Raw genomic sequence first — 26,448 nt, forward strand, 5'->3', positions numbered from 1 at the left:
AATGAGTCCAGGGATGCATCGGGTGAATTTTTTTTTTTTGGGGGGGGGGGGGGGGGGGTAAATAAAGAAGGAAAAAACATTTTAAAAAATGGATGAATAAAAAAATAAATAAATGAATAAATAAATAAATAAAGCCAGATTCTGGCTGTGATTCTGTCAGCTGTACGGACTGTAACAGGAAGTGTACAGTGTGTGTGTGTGTGTGTGTGTGTGTGTGTGTTTATCCATGTTTCATTCAGGGCTCCCGAGTCTTCATTATCCTCTTTGTCTGAACTATCCAGACGCTGGATGAAAATCCGATGCCGGATAGAACTTTCTGGAAAATAACTCGGATATAACAGATTAATCTACAGTTCACACGAGCCGAGGTCTGAACGTGAAGCTTCACGTAAGCAAACAGCTAAAGTACACACACTGTCCAGCTACGCAGTGCTTCTCATGCTCTATAGACCTTTGGAAGTAATATGTTTACTGACGATACAGTTCATACACACACACACACACACACACACGGATCACTCTCCATTTTATTTGCTCACCTCCTACCTTTATTTCATCACACACACATTGACCTAATGGTCTCCATCTCTCTCTCTCTATCTCTCTCGCTCTCTCTCTCTCCCAAGCATCTCACACACTCACCATGTGGAAGGTTTTAATGAGTCTCCCAATTAAACCGGTCACGTCTCTTTCTCTCTCTCTCTCTCTCTCTCTCTCTCTCTCTAGAGAAGCATGCACGCTGATCTACATAAATATCCTGCTCTATCTCTATCTCACACACACACACACACACACTCACTTAATTTTCTCTCATTTGTTCAAAATGATTCATGAATCGATGATTAATTATTAATCATTACTCTTCAGCTAACAATTACTAATCCTAAATACATTAATTATTACACGAATATTCACTCAAATCGTACTTTTAATATTTTATGTGTTGTTTTATAGTGCTGATTGGAGTAAAAAAAAAAAAAAAAAAGAATGGATAATTATAATAAAATAATAATGCACTCCATTAATATGGTGCTTTTATGAAGTAATGATACAAAATAAATAAATAAATAAATAAATAAATAAATAAATAAATACGTACATACATACATAAATAAATAGCGAGCCAGGCTAGCCATGCTAGGACTCTCAGCATGCATACTGATATTTCTATTCATCACTGTGTAATAATTTCTGATTAGAGTTAATAATAATGAATAATTATTATAATTCTAACTGGATGATAGGAATGAGATTAATAAGAAAACTGCTACTTATAAACAAACAAACATATTTGTCAAATCAAACACTGAGAATAATGACTTAATTGGCAAATGTACTGTAGTGAGTACGAAGCACATTCTGTCATGTGTAACAGTATGGAAAAATAGTGAAAGACAAACATTAATGACTTTTAGACCTATGAAACGGTGTTGTTTGTTCATTATTCTCTCAGAAGAGGGCGCTCTCTCTCTACACTGGATACCAAAACACTCCGACGGTCTTCCAGCTCATAGTTGAGCGAGTGTCGAGTATCCCAGTCTTTACTTTTACTGTATATATATATATCATATCATAAAAGTCCAGAACCTAACACCGCTGTATGTAAAGTTATTTCCCCAGCCGCTGAGTGCAAAAGTTTGCGCACCCCTAACTAAAGACACTGAAACCAATAAGATTTTAGCTTAGGTGTTATTAGTGTTCCTTCATTATGACTAGTAGCAAAAATGTGAAACAATAAGAATAGGATTTTTCAATGTAAGATACAGGTGGAATTTTGTGGAATTTGTGGTAATGGTCTGGCCTGATTCCACCTCCACCATATAGATGCTGTAATGCAGCACTTTCCAATAAAGAAATAAACTAAAGCAAAGGGGAGTGCAAACTTTTGAGCTTGATAATAAATGGAAAATAAACGCCAGTGCAAAGTTCTTCTCAATTTGCTCGTCTTCGCTCTCTGTCAACATCTTGTTTAAACATTTCTGTAGGTCAATATCTACGGTCCAAATGGCTCACTAACATGAAAATCAAAATCCAAAATTGTTTTCTCATAATGACTGAAAGCAGTGGGTTACATAACACATATAAAAGCTTTAACACTGACATATGTTTATATCAAGGTCGGCATTTATAGCCAATCGTTACACCCAAAGACAATTAACGCCGAACACCTTTTAACCAGTTTCGATCTGTAAAGACACATAAAAGACCCTGGTGCATTTTTCCCCACTGTATTTAATTCCTCAAAGATGCACTGAAACCCTGCTCTTTAACTGAAGTGAGCACTGTCATTGGCAAGTCCAAGACCAGGACTAGCTGAGATTGACTGAGTCAGACTCAGAGTCAAAATCAAGTCCATCAAATCCTGTTCAACCTCAACTAGCTGGCTGTTTTGCAGAAGGAGGGATTAGTTCTTGGCAAACATTGTGCACGAGAAAAGCAAATGAGCATTATTTTTACAAACTCTCGATTCGAGACCAGTGTCTAACACAAGTCCAGCTCTAAATGCCGCACCCAAGAACATTTTTTTATTGTCTCTCAACTTGGATTGATGTAAAGATAGTTTGGATGGGGATATCAGCTGGGGATATGGGTGACTGACAGGAGAGACGGATGGAGGAATTGATGGATGGATGGTTTAGTGGACAAATGGATGGCTGGATGAATGAATGAATGAGGAATTTATGGATGATATATAGATAGATGGATTAGTTTAATGATTGATGGATATATTTATAGGCAAAAGATTTACAGTATGGTTGAATAAGGTGATAGGATATAGGTGTGAATTGATGGATGGATGGATGGTTGGATAGGCTGTTGGGTGGATGGATGCAATCCTGAATAGAATAATTAATGGAAGTCTGGATAGATGGGTGGATGGATGGATGGATGGATGGATGGATGCATAGGCTGTTGGGTGGATGGATGCAATCCTGAATAGAATGATTAATGAAGTCTGGATGGATGGGTGGATGTATGGATAGGCTGTTGGGTGGATGGATGGATGGATGGATGGATGCATAAGCTGTTGGGTGGATAGATAGATGGATGGATGGATGGATGGATGAATGGATGCATAGGCTGTTGGGTGGATAGATGGATGGATGGATGGATGAATGGATGCATAGGCTGTTGGGTGGATAGATGGATGGATGGATGGATGGATGAATGGATGCATAGGCTGTTGGGTGGATGGATGCAATCCTGAGTAGAATGAGTGATGGAAGTCTGGATGGATGGATGGATGGATGTATGGATAGGCTGTTGGGTGGATGGATGGATGGATGGACGGATGGATGGATAGGCTGTTGGGTGGATGGATGGATGGATGGATGGATGGATGCATAGGCTGTTGGGTGGATGGATGCAATCCTGAATAGAATGAGTGATGGAAGTCTGGATGGATGGATGGATGGATGGATGGATAGGCTGTTGGGTGGATGGATGGATGGATGGACGGATGGATGGATAGGCTGTTGGGTGGATGGATGGATGGATGGATGGATGGATGCATAGGCTGTTGGGTGGATGGATGCAATCCTGAATAGAATGAGTGATGGAAGTCTGGATGGATGGGTGGATGTATGGATAGGTTGGGTATAAAGTGCATCAAGAACAGAAATCAGCAGAGAAACCGTCTCGAGCTCGGACTCGAGACTTCTAGCTCTACTTCCACTTTGTGCACTCTGTGAACTTTAAAGCCATGATATATGATGGACAGACACTGTGGGTGGATGTACTGTACATGATGGACATGATACAAATTCATGCAATCCAAAATGTAAAAGACCTGCAGGCCATATTTGATCCATGGACTTAGAAAACGCCAATAAACAATAAGCATGAAATTCTGATCTTAAGATACGTTTTACAGGAATTACGTTTCTATAAGACATGCGTTTTTCATTTTTCTTCCAAAAAACAATTGTGACTCATACCAATGTTAAGCACTAATAATGTACAAGTAAATATTATGACTGTTTAAGCATTTAACGTCTGCATGGATGAAGAAAAAAAAATCCAGCATTTTATTATGTGAATACTGAAACGTTTCCAAAATCTCTTCAGCCAATGATGAGAAGTTTCCAATTCCAACACACACACACAAGAATATTTTTATTGTCTCTTAACCTGCCTCATGTTGACACTCGAATATAATAATCCACCTTCGCATCTGCCCACTTTACATCTCATTTTTCTCCTGACTCAAAACGTGTTGAATATAAATATTCTGCAAAGCACAAGGAATTCATTCATATCTGCTCAGGTCTTCAAACGGTATCCTCGGATACGGCGTAGATTTTGCTAAGTGCGTCCTTCAGAATTGTTAGCGAGACAGGATTCGTAACCGCGACTCCTCGTTATAAATTCAAATACGCTTTCAGAACCGTGGCATGAACTTGCGTATTCGTTGTGTTGAAATATTGAACCCAGAGTCCTCCCACAGAATCCTACAAAACCAAAGCGCTCCGATTTGTCTCGTCCGTCCTCGGGGCTCTGACATCCTTGTCGTACGCGACGCGCTCTGTGTATAAGCACGATAAAAAAAAAATAGATGTTTGCTTACACATGCCTGGAAACTTGCTTCTGGGAATCTCAGTCCTGTCGTCCTGTACTGGCTGGGTCATTTTACAGAAATGAGGTCTCAGTGTGAAGTGTTCTACGAGCGACAGTGCTGTTATTAGGCCATGATTAGTCTGTACCATGAGCCAGGAGGAAAAGTTTTCCCTTGTGAAAAAAGTGATAAAGCGAGCGGTGGAGAAAACAGAAGTGGGTTAGTGAAAGTAATGATGAAATGGTGGCATGCAGATGAGCAGGATGGATGGATGAGTAGATGAATGGAAGGATGAATGGTTGGGTTAATACACTTGACTGGATATAACTCCATAATTTTATGGCTGATAGATGGATGGATGGATGGATGGATGGATGAGTTTACTGATGGATGAACAGGCAAAAGATCTATGGGTGAATAAGTGGAACAGTTTTACGGTGGATGAATGGATGAATAGCATGTTGGGTAGATGGATGCAACCCCTTGTATGAATGGAATTAGAAATGCATGTGTGGATGAATATAATGATGAATGGATAAATGGATGGATGGAGGGATAGATGGATAGTTAAATCAATGGGTGGGTGGATGTATGGATAATTTGGGTGGAAGTATCGCTTGGGCCTGTTAGGATAGATGGATGGATAAATTGATGAATGGATGGTTTGCTAGACCATGGATGGATACGTTTAATAATAGATGGATGGATGGATGGGTGGATTTATGGATGTATAGGCAAAATATATATGGTTGAATAAGGGGATAAGAGTTTTGTGGATGGATGAATGGATGGATGGATGGATGGACGAATAGGCTGTTGGGTGAATTGATGCAATCCTTTGTATAAATGGAATGACCCATGCATGTGTGGATTAATAGAATGATGCATGGAAGAATAGATGGATGGGTGGATGTACAGATTGGTTGGGTGGAAGGTTTTATCAACTGTGGAGCTGGGTGAATGAATGAATTGATGGATGTATGGATTGTTGGATAGATGTATGTATGGATGGATGGATTGTTAGATAGAGAGATTGGATGGATGTATTGTTGGATAGACGGATTGGATGGTTGGATGCAACCTTGGATTACTGGAATGAGAAACGCATGTATGGATGTGTCTGGGTGTGTGTATAGAAGGATGATGCATGAATGGATGGATGGATGGATGGATGGTTGGCTTAATGAATGGAAAGTTAAACTGACAGATGATTGGCAGAATAATACAGATGAATGAACAATTAGGATGGATGGATAGAAGAATGCAGGGTTAGAAATCTGCTTTTGACCATCAACATTCGCTTCCTGTTAGAGATGTCAACACTCTCATCTAATCACTCATTAAACTACCTATAATCCTGCCATTACTTTGTTAAACACTGACAGCTAGTTAATACCGGAGTGTTAATTAATTAGCACAGACTGCTGTTATTTGCCCTGCTGTTTTATTATAGGAGGCGAGCAGCTGTCAGTGTGAGAACGGCCTCTATCTTGTAGATGCAATGAAGTCTCACAGCTTCTGTCATCCCGCCTCTAACACACACACACACACTCGCTCCGTGACAGACACAGTGCGATTGGCGCGAAAGATACAACATGGCCCTTCATCGCTTTGACACCTCTCTATTGGCAGGAACATATCCAGTTGGTCGGCCATATTGCCGGAGACAAGCCGAGAATGAAATGTTCGCTTGCGCCTTTGACTCAAATTATCAGTCCTGTGTTGGATTGCCAAAGAGCAGATGGGTCTCTCCTCTCAACGAGTGTCTTTTTTTTCCCCGTAACAAATACACCGCTTGTGTATTTTAGATCCAAAGACCGGATAGCGGAGGTGCCGTTAATACCGACACACAGAGAAACACAGCTGTCTCGCACAACGTTAGCATGAAAAACAGGCCTTCCGAACAGCACTGAAGGTTTCCGAATGTATTTGAAATATTTGATTAGTTTCGAGCGTGTGTGTGTGCGTGAGAGAGAGAGAGAGAGAGAGAGAGAAAGGAAGGCTGAATGAGATAAATAAATAAATAAATAAATAAACTGTTTAAAAATGGCAAGATGCATCAAATAGGTTTAGCACTACAGCACTACAGATTAGCATAAAAAATATGTGTGCGTTTGTGTTTATGCCAGCACGTACAGTACATGCAGAGATGATATTCTGTCTGTAAACAAACTCGTTTCTAGACTAAACATACTCTCAGAGCGCTGACTCGTATTATAGACGAAATCAGACGAGGCTACGCTTACACAATAATTAAGCCCACATTCACGGGTGGACCGATCATAAATTCATTAGCCTACCCTGAAAACCCTGAAAGCTCCGATGTGCATTCCTGTCCCACTTCATGCCTGCCGGGACGTCCAAATAAATAAGCTTAAAAGCAACTACTGTCGAAATATCCTTCCTTTTCTCTGGTGATGAAACGTTACATCATATTTATCTTTAGCGGACATTTCAGCTGTAAGCTGCTGTGCTGTCCTCTCATCATGTACGCATGTTATTTGAATCTCAAGAGTCGGAGAAGATTTTTCTAACTGAGCCAAAATACATTATTTGCGTTTCCCAGGCACCCGGGCTACCAATTTATCCAGGTGTAGGTATACGGTGCACTTCGGTCTGCTGGGTATTGCGTAATATCATAAGATCTTGTTCTAAGCTTTGCTCTCTGATACAATTCAGACTTTCGGAGGTATAGCCAAGGGAGCGAAACGATCCCAGATTGTGTGTATAAAGTGATTCTAGTTGGCCAAAATGGCGGCCCCTATAACGCTACAACGTTTATTGTAGCTCCAGTGCGAAGCTAACGGCGCGAAATGACTAAGAGGTGACGATTTGAGAAATAAAAGTCCAATCCTACGAGGCATGAAAAGGACTTCAGTGACCCACAGGAAACATTTATGACCTCCATTTATTTTAATATCCAGGAAACCTCAGCTTCCTCTGGTGTCCAGCTATCAGTGCCCAAACCCATTACACGCTTTTCCTTTCAGAGCGATACCAGACGCAGCCCACGTCGGCCAGCGTTCCTGCCCGGCTATCTCTTTCTACCATCTCCACTCTTGTTTTGCCCTTGAAAGCGCAAGCTTCCTTCCATTCCCTGAGCCTTAAAGGCAGAGATTTATAAGAGCTGGCACGGGATACAGAGAGGCCAAATATGAGCAATAATCTCAGCAGCTTTAATATCTGTTGCTTGAAGAGTGCATGCGTAATGAGCAAGCGAGAGTCGCCGCTACAGTGTGATAAAGCTGCAATGTCACCCCGGAGTAGCACGGCGCAGCCAGCCAAGGAGCTCGCCCACTTTATCATGTTCATAAAGCACAACAAGGCCTGAATTATGAATTAAAGAGTTGTTAGGGCAGCGCCGGGGTGCCGTAATTTATACTCAGCTCAAACAATGGAGTGTTTACTTTAGCAGGCAAACACTTCGAGTGCGCAGTTTATCAAGGCACAATGGAATGTGAAAGTAAACAGATTAGACACTGATTAAGTGCTAGTCAAGCACTGCGAGGAGTTGGTTCTCAGATCGGGGTATTAGGATTTATAGCCGAGCACAGGGAGTCGATGCTGATTGACTTTGCTGCGTTTGTGCAAAGTTGCTGAGTGTGTTAGACTGGCATCGAGTTCTCAAATGCATTATGTATAGTATTTGATTCTCTAGCCGCTCACGCTCTTTTAAGGCAGATTATAATCGTTATATACAATATGCGTGGGCGTGAGATTATACATACCCGGCTTTACACTGAACAATTCTTCTGTCAGTGTCAAAACGTTTTCGCCGTAGCATGATGCTCAACTCACGGTCGTGGCGACGGCGAAACTTAACCGTACGGGCTAACGGTTAGAAAATCTATCCGTATTGCGGATGGGACACGTTCTACGCGGATGACGCTGGTTGAGGACGTTCACATAAACGTACACTACACACTGTCTTTACTAGCTAGCTGCAGTGCTAGTACAGGGTCAGGACCGTCACGTAGAATGTCACTTATGGCACTGAACTATCTGGAACCAACGAAGACACTATAACGATCAATTTACACTAACGATTTGGCTTCAGTGTTCTGTATATTTTATTTATTTATTTATTTATTACCCGTTTCTACTTTTTTTTTTTTGCAACGGATGTTTTAGCGACTAGCTAATTCCAAGGATGATGTACTAGGTTAAGTTGCTAGCTGACTAGCTAGCTAGCTAGTTCAAGTGGCTTAATAGTCGGATGTCGTCAGAGCAGCATTTGATGTTGAAAATGATGTCAAAATTCTTTGCTATTCTGTTAGCTAGCTAGCTGATTGCAGCGCTAGTACGGGATCAGGACGAACGCCTAAAAACACTGGGTTTCTTTTGCTTCAGTTTTTTTTTTTTTGCTCCCACTAGAACTGTACTTCTAATAACGTAATAAAATTGCTAATTAGCTCGGGTCAGGTCTATTAATTCGTACAGCACATTATTAAATAATACATCGCACGTTTACAGACGAGGCACGGAAGTTTGTCTCGCTCTCTTTGATCATTTTTCTCTCTCTCTTTTGAGACATAGCTCATTTGTCAGAATGTAATGGCACCATGGGGTGCAAATGAAAAATAACAGAACAATTAAAAAGACCTTGAATGTGTTTGGAGAATACGAACACGAGCCGAGTCCTCTACACTAATGACTCCGACATGTTCTAATAATATATTCACTCGTTTGCAGGCACCGTACATTTCTCTTAATATCTTACGCCATTCTTTTTTCTTTTTCTTTTTTTACTTTAACCGAAATATTCCTTATATCTTCTTTCAGTCTTTCCTCATTTCTCTCTCCTCCACTTTCACCTCAAGATCTCATCCTCTATTCTTTCCTTCACTCGTCTGTCCATTCACAGCTGGTAAAGTGGCCAGCCATTAGGGTCAGGCGTGACTGACCCAATCTCAACGTCCATCCAGAACGTTTATTACACTAAAAAGTAACGTCCAACGATCTCATCTCACCGTTAACCAGCTGCTGGGGCGATCATGGAGGCCAAGCACGATACGCTAGCTTGTAAACACGGCTGCTGAAAGACGAGCCGTGATTTAAAAGAGTCCACCGTATAAAGTGTTGCTGACGGGAACCGGTTGTTCGGGTACCGTTGCGCAGTTCCCAGTAGAGGACTGTAAGCTCTTTGTTGTGTCTCGTAGAAAGAATGAACTGCGTGACGCGGTGTGTAAATGAGGGTTTTACACGTGCGGTTGGTTCTTGAAAGCCGTGACAAGAAGGGAAGAAGGACTTGTGATACGACGCCAATTAAAGGCTGTGAAATGCATCAAAATATGAATGCAGAATAGAAATAGTGCATAAGGCATGTCTGAATAAAACCCCTTTTCACAGTTTATATAAATGCATTACTGCGAACGATTTCAAATCTGAAACAAACCTCTGGCAGACATAGACGTCCGCAAATTTAACACCCGCTTTTCATTCGTTTTACTTTGCGCCATTCAGGAAGTGACTTTCAGGATTAGTAAAACCCTTTCCTGCTACGAAATGAATCATGATTGCATTGTTAATCTGTTTATGTTAAAGATGTGATCCTGCATAGGGTATGGCGTGTCATTTGTTAAAATGACACGCCATTTTGAAAAGTTGAATAATCGCTGTGGTATAAGACGGATAAACACTCCGGGACGAGCCGTTTTAGGAGGTTGTACCTCATCACGTCATCACACCACCTCATTTTTGATTATTCTCCTATAACTGCACAACATGGCGTGCTGTCTTTACTCCCTACTTACATCTGACATTTAAATGTTTACGATAATATGTCTAAGTCTAATGAAGCCTGTGATTTCTAAATGCTTATTGCTTAATAAAACAACAACGATAACAATAAACAGTATGTTTAAGCCATACTTCATTTTCAGATTTATTTTATATCGCTCATAATCGGCTTCGCTATATACATCACGTTTTGCACCGAACCGTCCGTCTTGCATTTGCCGAACGTCGTCTCGTTCCTTTGTTCCTGTTTTCCTCCGCCTAGTTTTCATAGTTCATGCTTTATGTGTTTAATGCTTGCGTTTATGCTTGTACTTTTGTTTTGTTCAATTAAACCTGCACTGGCATCCAACTCGCCCGACGTGTCGTGACAAAACGGTACGTAAACGCGTCTGGCCATAATGAATAGAGTGCTCTAGATGTTGTCGTGCTGCTAAATAGAATTTATATCACGAGCCAGAACTTTAATGGGGCATAATGGATCTCAGCAAATGAACCTTTAGTTCATCAAAATAAAAAATAAAAAGCTTGATAACCAGACAGACAGAGAGGTTGTTGTGTCTGGCAGCTTAATACACAAAACAAACAAACAAACAAACACACTTTTCTCTCCCCCGAAGTCTCGTTGCGAAACACGTTATCAGTGCTGATGAATGAAGATGGCTACGACGTGGCCCGAAGGCCCTCACGCTGAGCGCAATACTTGTTCTGTTTTGCATGGACAAATTTGATAAAAATTACATTCGCGCATCTGTGTGTCACTGACTGGAATGAATGCTCTAATTAAATGTGATTTCACTTCTATTATATCGAGGTAGACCGCAGAGAGCTGATAGCGAATGCCAAGAGCTGCGACCTTGGATATTATCAACTGAGACACACGCCGAAGTAGAGAGAGAGACAGAAAACAACAGGTGACTTAATAGATAAAGAGAGAGAGCAAGAGAGAGAGAGAGAGAGAGAGACGAAAGGGAAACAGGTGGTATGGCAGAAATTTTCATTTTCCTAGGGGGTACTGAACTCAGTTTAGCATTCACAGAATTCACAGTAAATTAAAAATATCTCTTTTTTTTGTTTGTTTGTTTGTTTATTTATTTCTACGCTGCAATCATCACTCGTGCAGAAACGGAAGTGCTTAATTGCTAAACCGAGTGGAATAACGATCTGAATGAAACGGATATAAATTTGCACATTGGAGTCCCGATAGACGATGTAGAATGCATACGTCTGTTTCGTAATGACCAATTAATTAAAAATAAGAGTCTCCATGCACGGCAAGAAATAATCGCAGACTAGCTAAATAATTATACAGCATACAGTATTAACGGGAAGGAAAACTGAATAGGAACGAACTCTTTGACTGAATAAAGCCGGGGTTTTTATCGGTGTTTCGGCTTGAAGTGAAAAACTATTATAAGTGGAATCTATTCTAATGTCTGTAATACGTGTGAAGATTTGACATCGTATCATGCCGTTGTGGTTCATTTGAGAACTTTGGTAAACTTTGGTAAACTTTTGGTAGACTTTTTCGTCGTTATGTTCGCATGTTAATATGCTGATTTAGTTTCAGCCATGCTCGCACAAAAAAAAGAAGGGAACGACAGCTACGAATGACAAAATGGTGACTAAACGGTGAAACAGCACCTCCTGTGTATGATGTGTGTATTGCTAAAACTACCAGTAATGTAGCGCAGCCATTGCAGCTACCATAGACACGCTCTAACTTCTTCCTCCATTACTTTTGTCCGATTTGAATGACTAGCATTACCCGATCTGTCTCGACCTTTGGATTGCTTTTTTTGAATAACGTTGAAGTCTGGATTCTGATCGGTAAGAGATTAACGTTCTCTAACAACAACTCTGACAGTCATGTGACAGCAAGTCAAAGGGTTATATTAAAGCGCTCGTTCTATTATGTGATCGTATCTCGATTTCATGGAGATGCCAGTGATCCTGATCTTTTCTGCTCTCCGGACCTGCCTGATCCATCCTGATGCCCTACTTCTGATGGAGCTCTCATCAACTGGACTCAGCCTGGAGATCGCTGAGGACGGTACCGCTTGAAGTACCATGGAAACGGTTTTGGACCTCAAATCCACATGGACGTTCTCGCTGTGGTTGCTGGGACTACGGTTGCTGCGATGGCGTCAGGACTGCGATTACCACGTGCACTCTTACACTCGGGTCTCCTTTAGTGAACCGTGGACTAGTTCAACAAACAGACTTCATATAAAAACCATAATGATCTTTCTTTTACTTTCACACTATCCGTCGTTACCCAGATGAGGACGGGTTCCCTTCTGAGTCCGGTTCCTCTCAAGGTTCTTCCTTGTATCATCTCAGGGAGTTTTTCCCTCACCACCGTCACCACCGTCTCGCCCAATAGGGATAAATTCACACACTTAAAATCTCTACCCTGTGTTTATACGTTTCTGTAAAGCTGCTTTGAGACAACGTCCACAGCACTACCTGTACTATAAACAGATAAGCTGGTTTGAGAAATTTCAGGGTGGAAAGAGTAACTCCACATCATCACACCACGCTCTCGCTGGTTAGTTTCCTATAACAGCATGCCCCCGAGTCTTTTAGAGCTATATACAGTGTGTGCCTTGATTCAGTTTAACTTAAACGCCACGTTCTCATTTCGTTTTCCAGTCTCATATCGATTCAACGCTTCCTCCAGGCTTGTATTTTTCTTCCCTGCTGCATAAGCCAGCAGTCTAATTACACCCTGCCTCCCGTCGCTGTCACGTTTATAACTGAATTTAGCCACGTCGCAGTCCTTCAGGCACTGAAAAAGTTCCTCAATCATGCAGAAAGCCCACACGAAACGACACTGCAGCATATGAAAACGATTAACGGGTCAGAGTAATTGGCACACATCGGTGCGAGTTAAAGATTCGCAGCATGAGCGGACGGTCAGCGTGTGTGGGTGGAGAGCGGATGCTTAGTAAAAATGCTCTTTTTAAATGAATTTTGTTCATTTTCCAAAAATCCAGGCTAACTGTTTGAAAAATATCGCTCCCCCCCCCCTCCCCCCCCCGTTCGTAGGGTTAGCTAAGATCAGGATCGACTACATGGCAAACTTTAAAGTTTGGCACTAAATGTGAAGAAAATAAGAGTAATGGACGGATATAAAATGAAGATTGATTCGTTTGATTAATGTCAGTCATAAATATTGTAATTGTTAATTAATAGTCATGCACCATTTCGTCCTCCATGGAGGGACTTAGGTCCACATGCTAGTGCTCTCTGATGCTTCGGCATTCAATCTGCACTAATCCCTCCACGTCTGACCACAGCAACATGAACACACACACACACACACACACACACACACAGTCTGGTCTCAGCAGTACTACAGTTTTCATTTGACTTTGACCTTAAACTAACTTCCTCTGGAGAATATACTTTGGTGAGACTTCAGTGTACACGTCTATCTAATATTTCCTATGATAAGATCACGATAAACCAAATATATGATGATTAAACCTATTTGTAGACACTGTAAGATTAAGAATTAAGATTAAGATCAATTTTATCGATCCCACACTGGGGGAAATTCCCTCGTTACAGCAGCTCAATTACACAAAAAAACAGATAAGAAAGAATACACATTAAATAGGAATAGAATTTTAAAAAAATGTCGAATATATGTATATATATATACACACAAGAGGAATAGAAAAATAAGAATAAAAGTAGTAGGTGATGAGTAACACCTTGTTTATATACATAAATGGATTATTGCACAGTTAACAATAGACGGTGAGCAAGAAATAATAATAAATGAATACATGTTCATATTGCAGAATTATTGTGAATGTGTGTGTGTGTGTGTATATATATATATATATATATATATATATATATATATATATATATATATATATATATATAAAACTCTATAACTCTATATTACTTTATAAATAGTTTATCACCAAAAGAGTTAATGAAAGCGTGACCAAGGATTGTAACCCTCGGGTAATTTTCAACCAACTCGAAAATCCTCGAGACTTTTTTTTTACCTTTAACGAAAAACAACAAACTAACCGCATTCATTTTCATACTGAAATCTGATTGGCTCTTATCCCATCGTGTGACGTATGTAATAACTTTTCAGCACTATCTCAACATTTTAAATGAGGTTTAATGCTCTGTCTTTTTTATTCATTTTTTCCTCCAGGCCCCAAATCACCCGATTTCGGTTTGAAACGTTTCACAACACCCGCCGATGATCCGTTTGTTAATATTAACGTGAAAGCGCTGTTTTTTTTAAAAAAATATATATATCCGGCAACGTCTACGACGAAAACGCAAGCTCCGAGTGTGATTTAGGTGACCGCAGTGTTTGTCATGTGAATCTGCAACATATGCGCTGATCTGAAACGGTCAAACCGACATGCACATGCGCTAATTTATTCAAATTAAACACACCACGTTTAATTTATGCGGCACGTGCTCATTTTGATTTCCAGTCCCGTAATGATTCAGTGCTTCCTAGAGGACTTTTTTTTTTAAATTTATTATCAGCCGGCTGCATAAGCCTTTGCTTACGACCAACAGTCTAATTACACACAACACCCACAGCATCCCCGACTGTGTGTGTGTGTGTGTGTGTGTTGGGAATTAAATCAGACTCAGACCAGCATTTCTGCTGCTTTGGCTGTGGACTAAAATCCAGTCCTTGAGGAGTTCTCTCCTGGCTGGTGTGTGATTATAAAAAAAAAAAAAGGCCTTGGGAGCAGAATAGACTCACAGGGAATGCAGGGAAGCTGTCCATGAAGCTACTAATACGATCTCACCTGCTTCTGCCATCGTCTCCTTGAGCAAAACACTTAACCGGGCCTTGCTCCAGAGAAACTGTCCGTATAAAAGGAGGGCAATAAATAAATCAGTGTCCCGGTGGGGTGAAACCCATCACTGTAGTGAGGTAAATACCGCGCTCATGGCAGAAAATTTGTAACAGTGGACGGGGAGATCTCAGGAGTTTAAGAATCCTTAAACGTAATAAAACATTTAGAATTTATTCAATTATTTATTTATTTTTTTTTATGACGAGATCCTTTCGGGAACGAAACGCTGAAAGTCTCAGGTGTCAGCCGAGCTTTTGCTACGATCGACGGTGGTGTTGTGATCACAGGAGCTAGCTCGCTTCACGGACGTTCCACAACATTAGATAGAGCTACGATCAGATAAAAATCGCAACCCATTCTTTTAAAAAAAAATAATAAAAATAACGTAACGGGACGTCGTGTGTTATTCGCGGAATAAAACAGTTCGAGACGCGCCCTTATGGGAAAATGATTAACGTTAAGGCATCATCGAGTTGACGATTTTCCCGATCACAGCCCGACATAACATTCCCGTACATGATAACCTAAGAGCTAACGGGTATCTGTATGCAAATACGGGCCATGTTAATTTGCATATTCATAACATTTTGTCAAGGTCAAAATATTAGTGATTCTATCTCTTTCTCGGTTGACGTTTTCGCGGTAATATGCCACGTCACGTGATCAATTCCAGTGCTCTCAGGCTTTCACTGGATAAATACGTGTAAATAAATAAATAAATAAATGGTTTTAGTTCTAGGAGAAAGTGTTTCGCTTGAGCGCGCTAACCAGACCTCCCTCGTCCTCGGCACTGTGTCGAGATATTCTGAAAACTTTCTAGTTAATATTATTGTCTCAGGCTGCTCTCTCTCTCTCTCTCTCTCTCTCTCTCTTTCTCTACTTGGCACTACTTCACCAACTTTCCTCTGGCTCTGCTCATCATGCAATTAAACCATGTACAGTACTTATTAACCATTCATAATGCGTAATACACCCTACTCTAAAGTGTAACGCATTAGCATAAACAATCATAACAATACCTATAGCGCCTTATATCTTTATTACCATAGATTTTAAACGCTACGGAATCTACGTGCGTCGACCATACTCTGTATTCTGCCGTTTTTAGCTAGAAATGCTAATAGGAGGTGTTATTTTTCGCTCACGCTTTTCTGAACATGTCGTCAAATTCGCAGGTGTTTTGACACACAGAACGTTAACCGCTGCCTCTCTTTACTGGATTCATGGCCTACAGACATCTTCCGAACATCTGCATACTACAACAATACGACCGAGCGATTTCGCTAATCCCGTTATATTAATCTCTCCAAACGTCATTAACGCATCCTAAAGAAAACATCCGGACATTTCTGTACACTGTACATTTCGGATGGCTAATTTGTGCGAAATCCAGATGTGTCAGACATTTAGGACGAGGTTTTTTTGGGTTGTTTTTTTCTTCTTCTTCTTCTTCTATTCAGAGATGTTTAAGTGCAGCGAAAGAAAAGAAAGAACGAAAGAAAAGAAAAACCTGTCTGCGTTTGTCGTTAGCCGGACCGTTAGACCGGATAGTTCCTTTCTGAGTTGTATTCTGAGGTGTTATTTCATTTTGAAAGAGAGAGTGCTATTCGGCAGGCTCTTTTTTTTTTTCCTCGTGTCATGTCTTTGCTGTGAGAAAAGCGTGTACTCGAGTGCATATTGAGCACCGAGGCTCGTCTATGTCTCCTCATGTCGTCTTGAAGATCAGTTTCAGATTGGACCGAACCCGTCCAGGGACACGAGTCATCATTGCTTGATGGATGACACTCATCTTTCCTGATTTTTTCCATGTCCCTGAAAAGGGCAAAGTGAGCTCCATGGAAGGGAAATGATGCTCCCTCACAGGTCCAGTCAATAAGGATCAGTCGTTCATCAAACCACGAGCGCAGCGTCGAGAAATAAAATCCCCCAGCTGTGAGGTTCTTCAACATTTCTTATAGCTACAGAAGCCCTGAATGGTGAGATTTATTTATTTATTTATTTATTTATTTTTTTAAAAAGGAAAAAAAGTATTAGGAACACCTGTACATTCAACCAGCCAATCATGTGGCCGCAGAGCAATGCGATAAATAAATAAATAAATAAATAAACCCCGCAGATACAGGTCCACAGCCTCAGTTAATGTTCACATCAAACGTCAGAATGGGAATTTTCTCGTGGCGTGGTTGTTGGTATCAGATGGGCTGGTTTTGAGTATTTCAGAAAGTGCTGATCTCCTGGGATTTTCACACACAACCGTTTCTAGAGTGTACACGGAATGCCGCGGAAAACAAAAAACATCGAACGGGCGACAGTTTCCGTAAGTGGAAACGCCTTGCCGATGAGAGAGGGCCGATGGAAATGGCTGGATCGCTTCGATCTAGCGGGAAGGACACTTCAAAGCAACTCAAACAGTCACGCTTTACAACCGTGGTGAGCAGAAAAGCATCTCAGCATGCATAAAACATTGAACCTCGAGGTGGATGAGCTACAACAGCAGAAGATCGCATCAGGTTCCAGTCCTGTCGGCCAAGAACAGGAATCTAAGGCTATCACGGGCACAGACTCAGCCAAAACTGGACAGTTGAAGATTTCCAGTCTTGGAGGGATTAAAATTTATTGGAAGCTGACTGGCTAATAATTAACAAGTTCTCTCAACTTTGGCCACAAGGGACTCCTTAACATTTTTACAAAACAGAAAGAAAAAAAAAACAAATCAAAGGAGCTAAATTTGAACAATTTGCAAAGACAAGATCCTGAAGCTTTTGGCCAGAAAAGTGTACAGAAAAGTGTCTTTCCGGTGAAAGAGGAGGTCGTGACACACTTTTAGTGTGTTTTTCATCCGGAACGAAACGTATATACACAGAAAAGCCAATTTCAATTTATAAAGATCCTGAAGCTTATAGCCAGAAAAGGGTACAAACGATATCTCGGCAAAAGACGAGGCTGTGACGGTTCTAGACGTTTCTAGGGTTAAACATGCTCTATCGCAGTGTGTTTCTCCACCAACTTCATGGCCTACATTTAGCTCCAAACTTCCAGACAAACATCTCCATAATACAACAGAATGCATTCTGTAATCCCGCAACGTTCATCTTTCTCCACACTGAAGCCCGGGTTATTAATAAACCCGAACAAAACAACCAAACGTGTCGAGCTTTCTGATGAGAATGCAGTGCTTCGACGTTGCCGGTGCAATCTGTCCAAATAAAAAGCAGAAAGAGCCGTGATCTGTTCAAATGAGAAATGAAACTGTGACAGATGTGTGTCGGGGTGTGCATGTGTGTGTGTGTGTGTGTGTGTGTGTGTGTGTGTGTGTGTCTGGACCAAGGTTGAAGACTCACTGGAAATAACTCGATAGCGTTTATCAGCGCGTGAGTCGGCGAGGACGGCCCGCCTGGGACGATAACGAATGTACCAGGGTCAGGTCCACTTTCGCTGACAATTTAAAGAGTGCGAAGCGACAAAGTGCTGTGTGTCGCAAGTCCCGAGGACTTCAACAACCTCCGAAACCTTTCTCAGTGTTTATACCCTGTCCGTTGCCTTAATTAGAGCGATCTGAGAACCCGAGAACCTGAAACTCGGAGTTCTAATCATTGACGGAACTGTATATTTAGCATCAACAGCATTTATTCTTTCTGGATTATTCCTTTAAACGGTTTCTTTACTTGCTTAATTTCCTGGGTTTCTTTCGGGACGAATCATTTTGTAGATAATCCAAGCTAATCACCTGGCATTTGAAGAGCGCTAAATAGCTCAATCTATTACTAGTTTCATTCTAGACTGCTTAGAAAATGGCGTTCTCGTGAGGAATGCGGTGTGTTTACTTTCGCTCGGCTTCATGCCTCGTGCTCTCTCGTTCAACGTGAAATTGAAAGGCAAATGTTTTAGCTGAGTCCAAGCACATTCTGAAACATATTGAGCTTCATGGCCGTGCTTTATCAGGTCTCTAATGACCAAGGTACTTCTAATATGCACAGGTTAATCGATGTGATTCATCCAGAAAGCTACCTGTATTAGCAATATTACTAGCCCAAGCTAGCGCCGATCTAGCCTTGAGTTATCCTTTATACTGTTTCCTTCTACGACCAGCACAATGTCACAGGAATTTACTGGTGCATTCTGATCTGTTTTGCTCTTAAGTTGTATTCTGTCCCTGGCTACAAGCACACACATCTTTAAAGCTTACAGTACGTTCAGTGACGTTATTAGCGAGAGTGTTTCATTCGACGAGTCTTGCATCCATGTCACCCGAACTCTGCTTATAATTCTTTTACGAGTTAATAATGGTGCTTTGTGAGCATTTTTATGGCTCATGAAGCGCTAATATTGTGCAGTAAATGAGTCTTTGATAACGTATAATCATGTGGTAACACTATCGTTATAATACCACGGGACGTACTGAACAACATTTCTAACTAATTATGCCCTGTGAATGATTATAAAGCAACTGTAGCGTTTATTAACAACCATGACAACATTTCAAAGGTCATTAAGTAAACCGAATGAGTTATATTCCTTGTTATGGGTAGATTTTACTGCAGTATTTATTTACAATTCATTCCAGATTCATCACATGAATGACAAAGACGCATATAAGCAGCGCCAATTAACCTCGGGACAGGAATCCAGCTCGATGTGTGTGGCCTTGTCATTTTTGGATGTGTTTATTTATTTATTTATTTACTTATTTAAAAAAATTTAAAAAAATGTGGCAAAACACACATCTATTAATTTATTGAATCCAGAAAAACGTGTTTGTAATGTAATGTTTTAAATGTAAAATGTTTTATAACTGTTAATTACTACATGTGCTTTGTAATGATTCACAGGAGATTATTTTTTAAAGCTCAACTTAAGACTTACTTTTTTAAAACTTGCATTTGACTGCTGTCTATTATTATTATTATTATTATTATTATTATTATTATTATTATTATTAATTCTACATAATAATTGGTTATAAATGTTGTGCTTTACATCACATCACATGGTATTATCATGAATAGTGAGACATGTGTTACAACATGATAATAAGCGATAAAAGAAATGATTTATAGCACTATTATATACAGCGTTATTAAAGCTTTATTAGTGTTTTATAGTATTATAATTTCCAATAAAGGCATTCCTTTATAATCATATTGAAGTAATTCCTTGCATGAAATTAGAGCTTTAAGAGGAGTTATTATTAGTATTATTAGATTTAAAAAAACATATATATATATATATATATATATATATATATATATATATATATATATATATATATATATATATATAAAAGAGGAATCAGTACCAACTTATGATGAATTATAAGTGCACTTATAATGTGTGTATATATATATATATATATATATATATATATATATATATATATATATAGAGAGAGAGAGAGAGAGAGAGAGAGAGAGAGAGAGAGAGAGAGAGAGAGAGAGAGAATATTCCATAAAACACATCTAAGAATATGGATGTATTATTTGCTTCAATACCAGCTTCCAGGACTAGCATGAATAAAACTAGCCGTTTCTTTTAACTGCTATTTAACTTGTCTCTGATTCATAGCTTTCTTTGCCTCCATAAAGCAGTATGGTTCCCAGGGATAATCACAGCCGCATCCACGCCAGTATCCAGCACATAAATGTCCAAACCGTACGACACAGTGAATAAATCCCAGTTCCGGATCTGAGCCAAAGCCAGACAGAAGCCGTCGGCGTGTCAGATTGTAGAGGTCTCAGATCACACGCAACATTCGTCTTGATTATCAGAGAGGCCGGAATGGCTTTTTAAAGGCTTAAGAGTGCTGGGATTGACTCTTACCCATAACATTTAGGACATTTACAGTTTAATTCACAGGCAGCGAATTCACTGCTTCCCATAACACAACGTGCCAAATTTCCCTCCATTCAGAATACCGATCGGACGGGATTACTGTAAAGAGCGGCAGAAGAAAATAAATAAATAAAGAAGTAAAACGCATTAAGTTTTACGTCCTGAATAGGCATTTTATAGCTATACAGTTTTATATTGCTTATATAGTTTTATGTCGTATGTTTTTTTTTTTTATATATATATATAATTGAGGTTTTATATTTTCCTATGAACACTTCCCGTTCGTAAAAGGTAACCGTCGATGCTGCGGTAATGAACGCAAGTTCTTTAACGCTTACCGGAAGGTCATCTGAAACACCTGACCCAGGTTGACCTCTTGCGTCTTGTTGTTGTAACCGTGCAGCATTTCGCTGAAGAGCGTGTCATTGAAGCGGGAGTCCTGTTTAGGGCACTTGGGGCCTTCGCAGTTATCAGCTAGGAGAAGGCAGGAGCGTCCGTCTGCTGCCAGCTTGTATTCCTGCACACACCTGAGTGCTCACACACACACACACACACACACACACACACACAAAGAAGCCAGATGCCTTGGTGAGTAGAGACATCCTGGCACACTGAAGAAGGACAGCGCAGTATGGGACTACAGATAAGATGTAATTTCGAATGTAGCTGCGAGCACCGATTGTCGAGTCTGAGCACAAAATGAAAGTCGCTTTTTTTAAGAGAACTCTGCGGAATTTGGAAAGTTCTCATTTCTCAGGAGGTAATAAACACAGTCATGAGGTGCGGATTTATACCGGGACGTAAACAGCCCTGCGGGTCTGAAGGGCTTAAGTGTTGTGTATGATTACATTTTTTTGTTCTGATATTAGTTTCGTGTAGGAGAGAGGAAACTCAGTGGGCTTTGTTTATCTACCACTGCTTATTAACATGGCGATGTACACTAGGTTTGTGTCATCTATGCTGCCTTCAAGTCCTCCTCATAAGTCTGTGCGTATGAGTTCAGAGGTCACGGTTATGACGTGATGTGTTTTCAAGTGGTCCAGTATTGGTATCGATACATTCCTACTTTGGATTATTATATCAAGTTATTATATCCACATTAAACGTGTACTCGTATCTCATATGTATGTGGCCTGGGAAGATGCATAAGTATATGCACCCCTGAAGTGTCTGGTCGTTCTCACCCGCAGAACATGAGCACATTGTTGGAAGTGGGATCGTCCGGCAGGGCCACGAGCTGCTGAAGACAAAGTTGCTCACAGCCACCGTTAAACCCGTCCGTACAGTCTGTACCCACGGAGTAGTCATAGCAACCTGATCCGTCCTTCATAGGCCGCAAGCCTTCGGGACACTGTAAAGAAATCAGAAACACAAAACGAAAAGACCATGGGTTACCATGAAGGGACCACAGGGTTAGAACGTATGATTGAGGGCATACAGTGCCATCAGGATGTTATTATAAGATGAACAAAAGAACAAGATAGAGTTACCACAGAAGCAAGAAGGACTGACCGTCAAGTGCATAATTATTGGCACCTTCGAGACGATGGACAAACGTTGTATGGAAAATATATTCAAATCATACAAATTTTTGACTCGAATGGAAGGCCTAGCATTTCTTTAACTCAAAACCAATCACATATGAGCTTGTTTTTTTTTTTTTTCTTCTTCCCCTCGCTCTGAAAATATATATCCAAATAATAGACACCCGTAAAAACGTCTACAATGACAAATTGAAGCCATGAAAGGAAAAATGCTTTCATTCTCCAGAAACCAAAAAACGATTGTCTAGACACCATAAAATCGTTTTTTTTTTTTTTAGCCTTCATCACGGGAGAAAACCAAAAAGCTTTCTTTCAACACAAAGGAGCCAGATTTGTATTGTACTGCACAATCATGGCCATGATAAAAAAATAAATAAAAAGGTTTCAAAATGTCTGAAACAGTTGAAAACGGTCGGGACTCATGCAGAGAGAAAAGATTAAAAAAAAAAAAAAAGCCAACAAAAGCACACGCGACGATCGTGGTTTGGTTCGGCAGCGTCCCTGTACGATCGAGATTAAAATATCACTTGGATGGGTTTTCTTTTTATACATTCGTTTCGCTCATGTTAATGAAAGCTGCCTAAACATATGAAGCTCACGTATGTCTATTCTCCAGCTTTAAATGTATTGTACTCCCTCCCAAGGTTTAGTATTTTTGGCACACGGAGTTGCATTCAGAGACGTGTTATGCGTGTAGTGAGGATTTAATACCGAAATTTTACACATCAATATTCCGACATCAGAAATATCTATTAACCTGAGCGCTGTGTAGAAGTGGGATCCATTGAAAGTGCATGGAAATGCTCAAAAGGGCATCAGAGGACCATTTAATTGGAGGGATTAATATTTATGGACATTATAAATGAAACAAAAATGATCTGTAAGCGTGGCAGATGAGTGCTTGGTCAGCTTATCCTTCAAACCACAAAAATAGACAAAAAGCACTAGTATTATTTTATTCATTCAACAACTCGAATAGCAAATAACAGGAATAAAAAAAAAAAACAACTTATATCCCGAACATACAATACAATACGTGCAAAATATTCGGGTGTGTTCGCTTATAAAAAAAAAGAAGTGCTATTTTCTATAAGACGGCCGTATCTCCGACTATCTCCGCCCGCTCACAGGCTCGTAAAACACTTCTATGACATGGATTTAAAAAGAACGTACAAGGAGATCCAGTGAATTATTCCATCCGAGCTTTATTAATTGACCTAAAACGAAATTCCTTCTCGCAATGATAGCTGCAGGAGTTTCACCAGGTGTAAGTTACGAAACGCCGCCAGCCCCTACCGTGATTAAAAACTTCGGCGCGAACAAACTTCTGGCTTCAGTGATACGATGACACCTCTGGGATCTTTCTCCAGCACATCTTAAAGTACTCATACAGTGTTGCTTCTTTTCTCTCCGAACGTTTATGACTGCTAATTAACGAGCGCGTGAACGTCACCGAACGCTCTCAGACGTGCTGCCAAAAGAGTTAACGCATCAACGCACTTACCGTACATGTCATGAGATATGTGTTGCAAAGTGAAAATGTGCAGGAACGTGAGATCGCAGAACCCGAATGCTTGTCGAATCATATGTACAACTAGCTTGTGTCGACTATTTGATCAATTAAACGCATCATATAAGCAACAGGAAGTCACTTTTGAGGTGTATAATTTCTGACTGCACACATTTAGTACTCAAAACTAAATCTAGAACCCTTTTACGGATTTTCAGTTGTCCGTCTGGGAGAACCTTTAAAGTTTCCACCTTTTAATTTAATGAATCAATGAGTCGATCGAATCAGTGAGTCGACTGAATCGATGAATCGATTAGTAAGATTTAAATTCAAGGCACAGATGTACTGCAGAAGCCACAGCAGAGTTAGATTAACTCTCAGGCATACAGATTTCCTTCCATATAAGAACTTCGCATACGAACAGGTTTTGTGAGTAGTCTTACCCGAGGCTGGGATTTTATTTATTTATTTATGTAAGGAAGTCTGGGACAACTAATTGATCCAGATTGTAAAGAACCCCCCAAAGAGCGAATCACATACAGCTAATCATTTGTGTCTCAATGTGTTTAATCTCTGCTTGGTTCCTTCAGGTATTCATATTCCACCCGGTTCTCCCTGAAGCATCTCTCTGTTATTATACATGGGTGTCTTGATAGCAAATAAAACACAGGCAAACGAAATGACGGGAGAAGTACTCCGCAGTCTGCAGCCTTCATGGGCAATTACACATTCATCACCTGATTTCTCTCAGAAGAGCGAAGTCAACGATGGGAATGAGTTATGAGCCATTATGTTCATGCTGAAATGGAACGCGAGCATATTTTCACGCTCAGGTGCTAATATACTGCACTTGGTGTCAACACATGAATACGAATTGCTGGGATGGAAATTGCATTTCGCCCAAAAAAAAAAAAAAAAAAAAAATTGCAAAACAAAACAATTACACACCGAAAAAGAAAGCACGAATCGCATACAAGTCAGGTTGGAATTCATCTCCTATTAATTTCGCTATTAATTTTGCGGATGAGCTGCACGGCATGTGGGGGCGAAAAAAAAGACAGAAAGATCGCATAAATTTGGATGACAACATGAAAGTCTGCACCATCCACGGGATGGAATAAAATGATGTTTCCGCCACCGTGTTGTTTTGTTTTGAGTTCATTTCACGTGCTTTTATTTCTGTTCGAATCCTGTCAACCGGTCAACTACCCTAAAGTGTTCACCTGTTCTGTGTCTCTATCGGTCTCTATCTTTCTGCAATGTTGTTTCTGGCCCTCCTTGCAAAGCCGTATCATCCTCTTTGTCTTCTAATTCTTGTTCGTTGCTTATATGTCACCTCGTTGCGACCCTCATCTTAATGTTCTCGCATTATCTGGCTTTAATAAGCTTACGGTACATAGGTGTGTCCTCCCATCAATCTCTCCCAAGCCTCGAGTATAAATATAGCCATATTAACGTTGTAAAGCTAACCCTTGAGTTGTAAGTTGCTAACTGATTACAATGATTTTATGGTTTGAAGACTGCATACAAAGAGAATGATTAATATTATAAAGCAAGTGTTAGTGGAAATCCGATGCTTTTCAACCAACTCAGTCCACCAGTATGAGCTGACTCTTTGGACTCCAAAACGACTCGCTGTTGCCGTTCTTTGCCTATCTAAGACTTAAATTGTTCAGTCAAATTTAACAATAGCCTCTGTGAAAAAAAAAATATATATATATATATATTTGAAGTAAGTCTTCTTTTGGTTTTTCTTCTGGAGAAAAGATCTATGTGGAACCCTGAAAGAAAGTGTTGGGTTTCCTATAGCCTCCTACAGAAAGGGGGATTTAAAAAAAAATAAATAAATAAAAAAGAAAAGCTAAGAACCCTTAATTACCCAATGATGTCGTAAAGAACCTTTGAAGGGTTCCCCCTCCACCCCGCCCCCCAAGAGTGTATGTATTAACTTGCGTAGGTGTGGTACGAACTCCACACTTTCGGTCATTATTTTCTTCTAAGTACCTAGAACCTGTAAGGTCTTTCTGGGGGAACCCTTAAAGGCGACAAAAACTATTTTGGAAATGGAAACCTTTCCAAGTATAACCTTTTTATTTTGTTATTTTTGGGATGTTCAGAACCAGTAATTATCTAATCAACCCTTAAAAGAACCTTCACACTTTCAGAAAAAGAGTTCTTTAAGGGTTGTTTAAGTAATAATTGGATACATTGGATGCGACTAATTAAGTGGGTCTTCTGTCACATTTTAGTCGAGTATTTATGTAAAGGGCACTCGTGCTAACAGCTAATTAATGTAGTAGCTTGCAGACTAATGGCCAGCTACTGGATAAAATGATACTGTTTTTTTGTTTTGGTTTGTTTTGTTTCGTTTGTTGGGTGACTTTTCATTATGCCGCTCATCTTTTAGATCTTCTCGAT

General features: G+C 40.2%; 1 protein-coding gene across 1 annotated transcript in view; it reads right to left on the reverse strand.

Annotated features, from left to right (window-relative positions):
- LOC128603793 (astrotactin-2) overlaps nucleotides 1-26,448 on the reverse strand; it is a 162,422-nt gene that overhangs the window by 67,452 nt on the left and 68,522 nt on the right. Inside the window, exons 7-8 of the mRNA XM_053618483.1 lie at nucleotides 22,161-22,327; nucleotides 21,315-21,503 (exon numbers count right to left, since the gene is read on the reverse strand). Of these exons, the coding sequence (XP_053474458.1) occupies nucleotides 21,315-21,503; nucleotides 22,161-22,327 (356 nt within the window). The remainder of the gene's footprint in view (nucleotides 1-21,314; nucleotides 21,504-22,160; nucleotides 22,328-26,448) is intronic.

The sequence above is a fragment of the Ictalurus furcatus genome, chromosome 28 (genome assembly GCF_023375685.1).
Source record: "Ictalurus furcatus strain D&B chromosome 28, Billie_1.0, whole genome shotgun sequence".
NCBI lineage: Eukaryota > Metazoa > Chordata > Actinopteri > Siluriformes > Ictaluridae > Ictalurus > Ictalurus furcatus.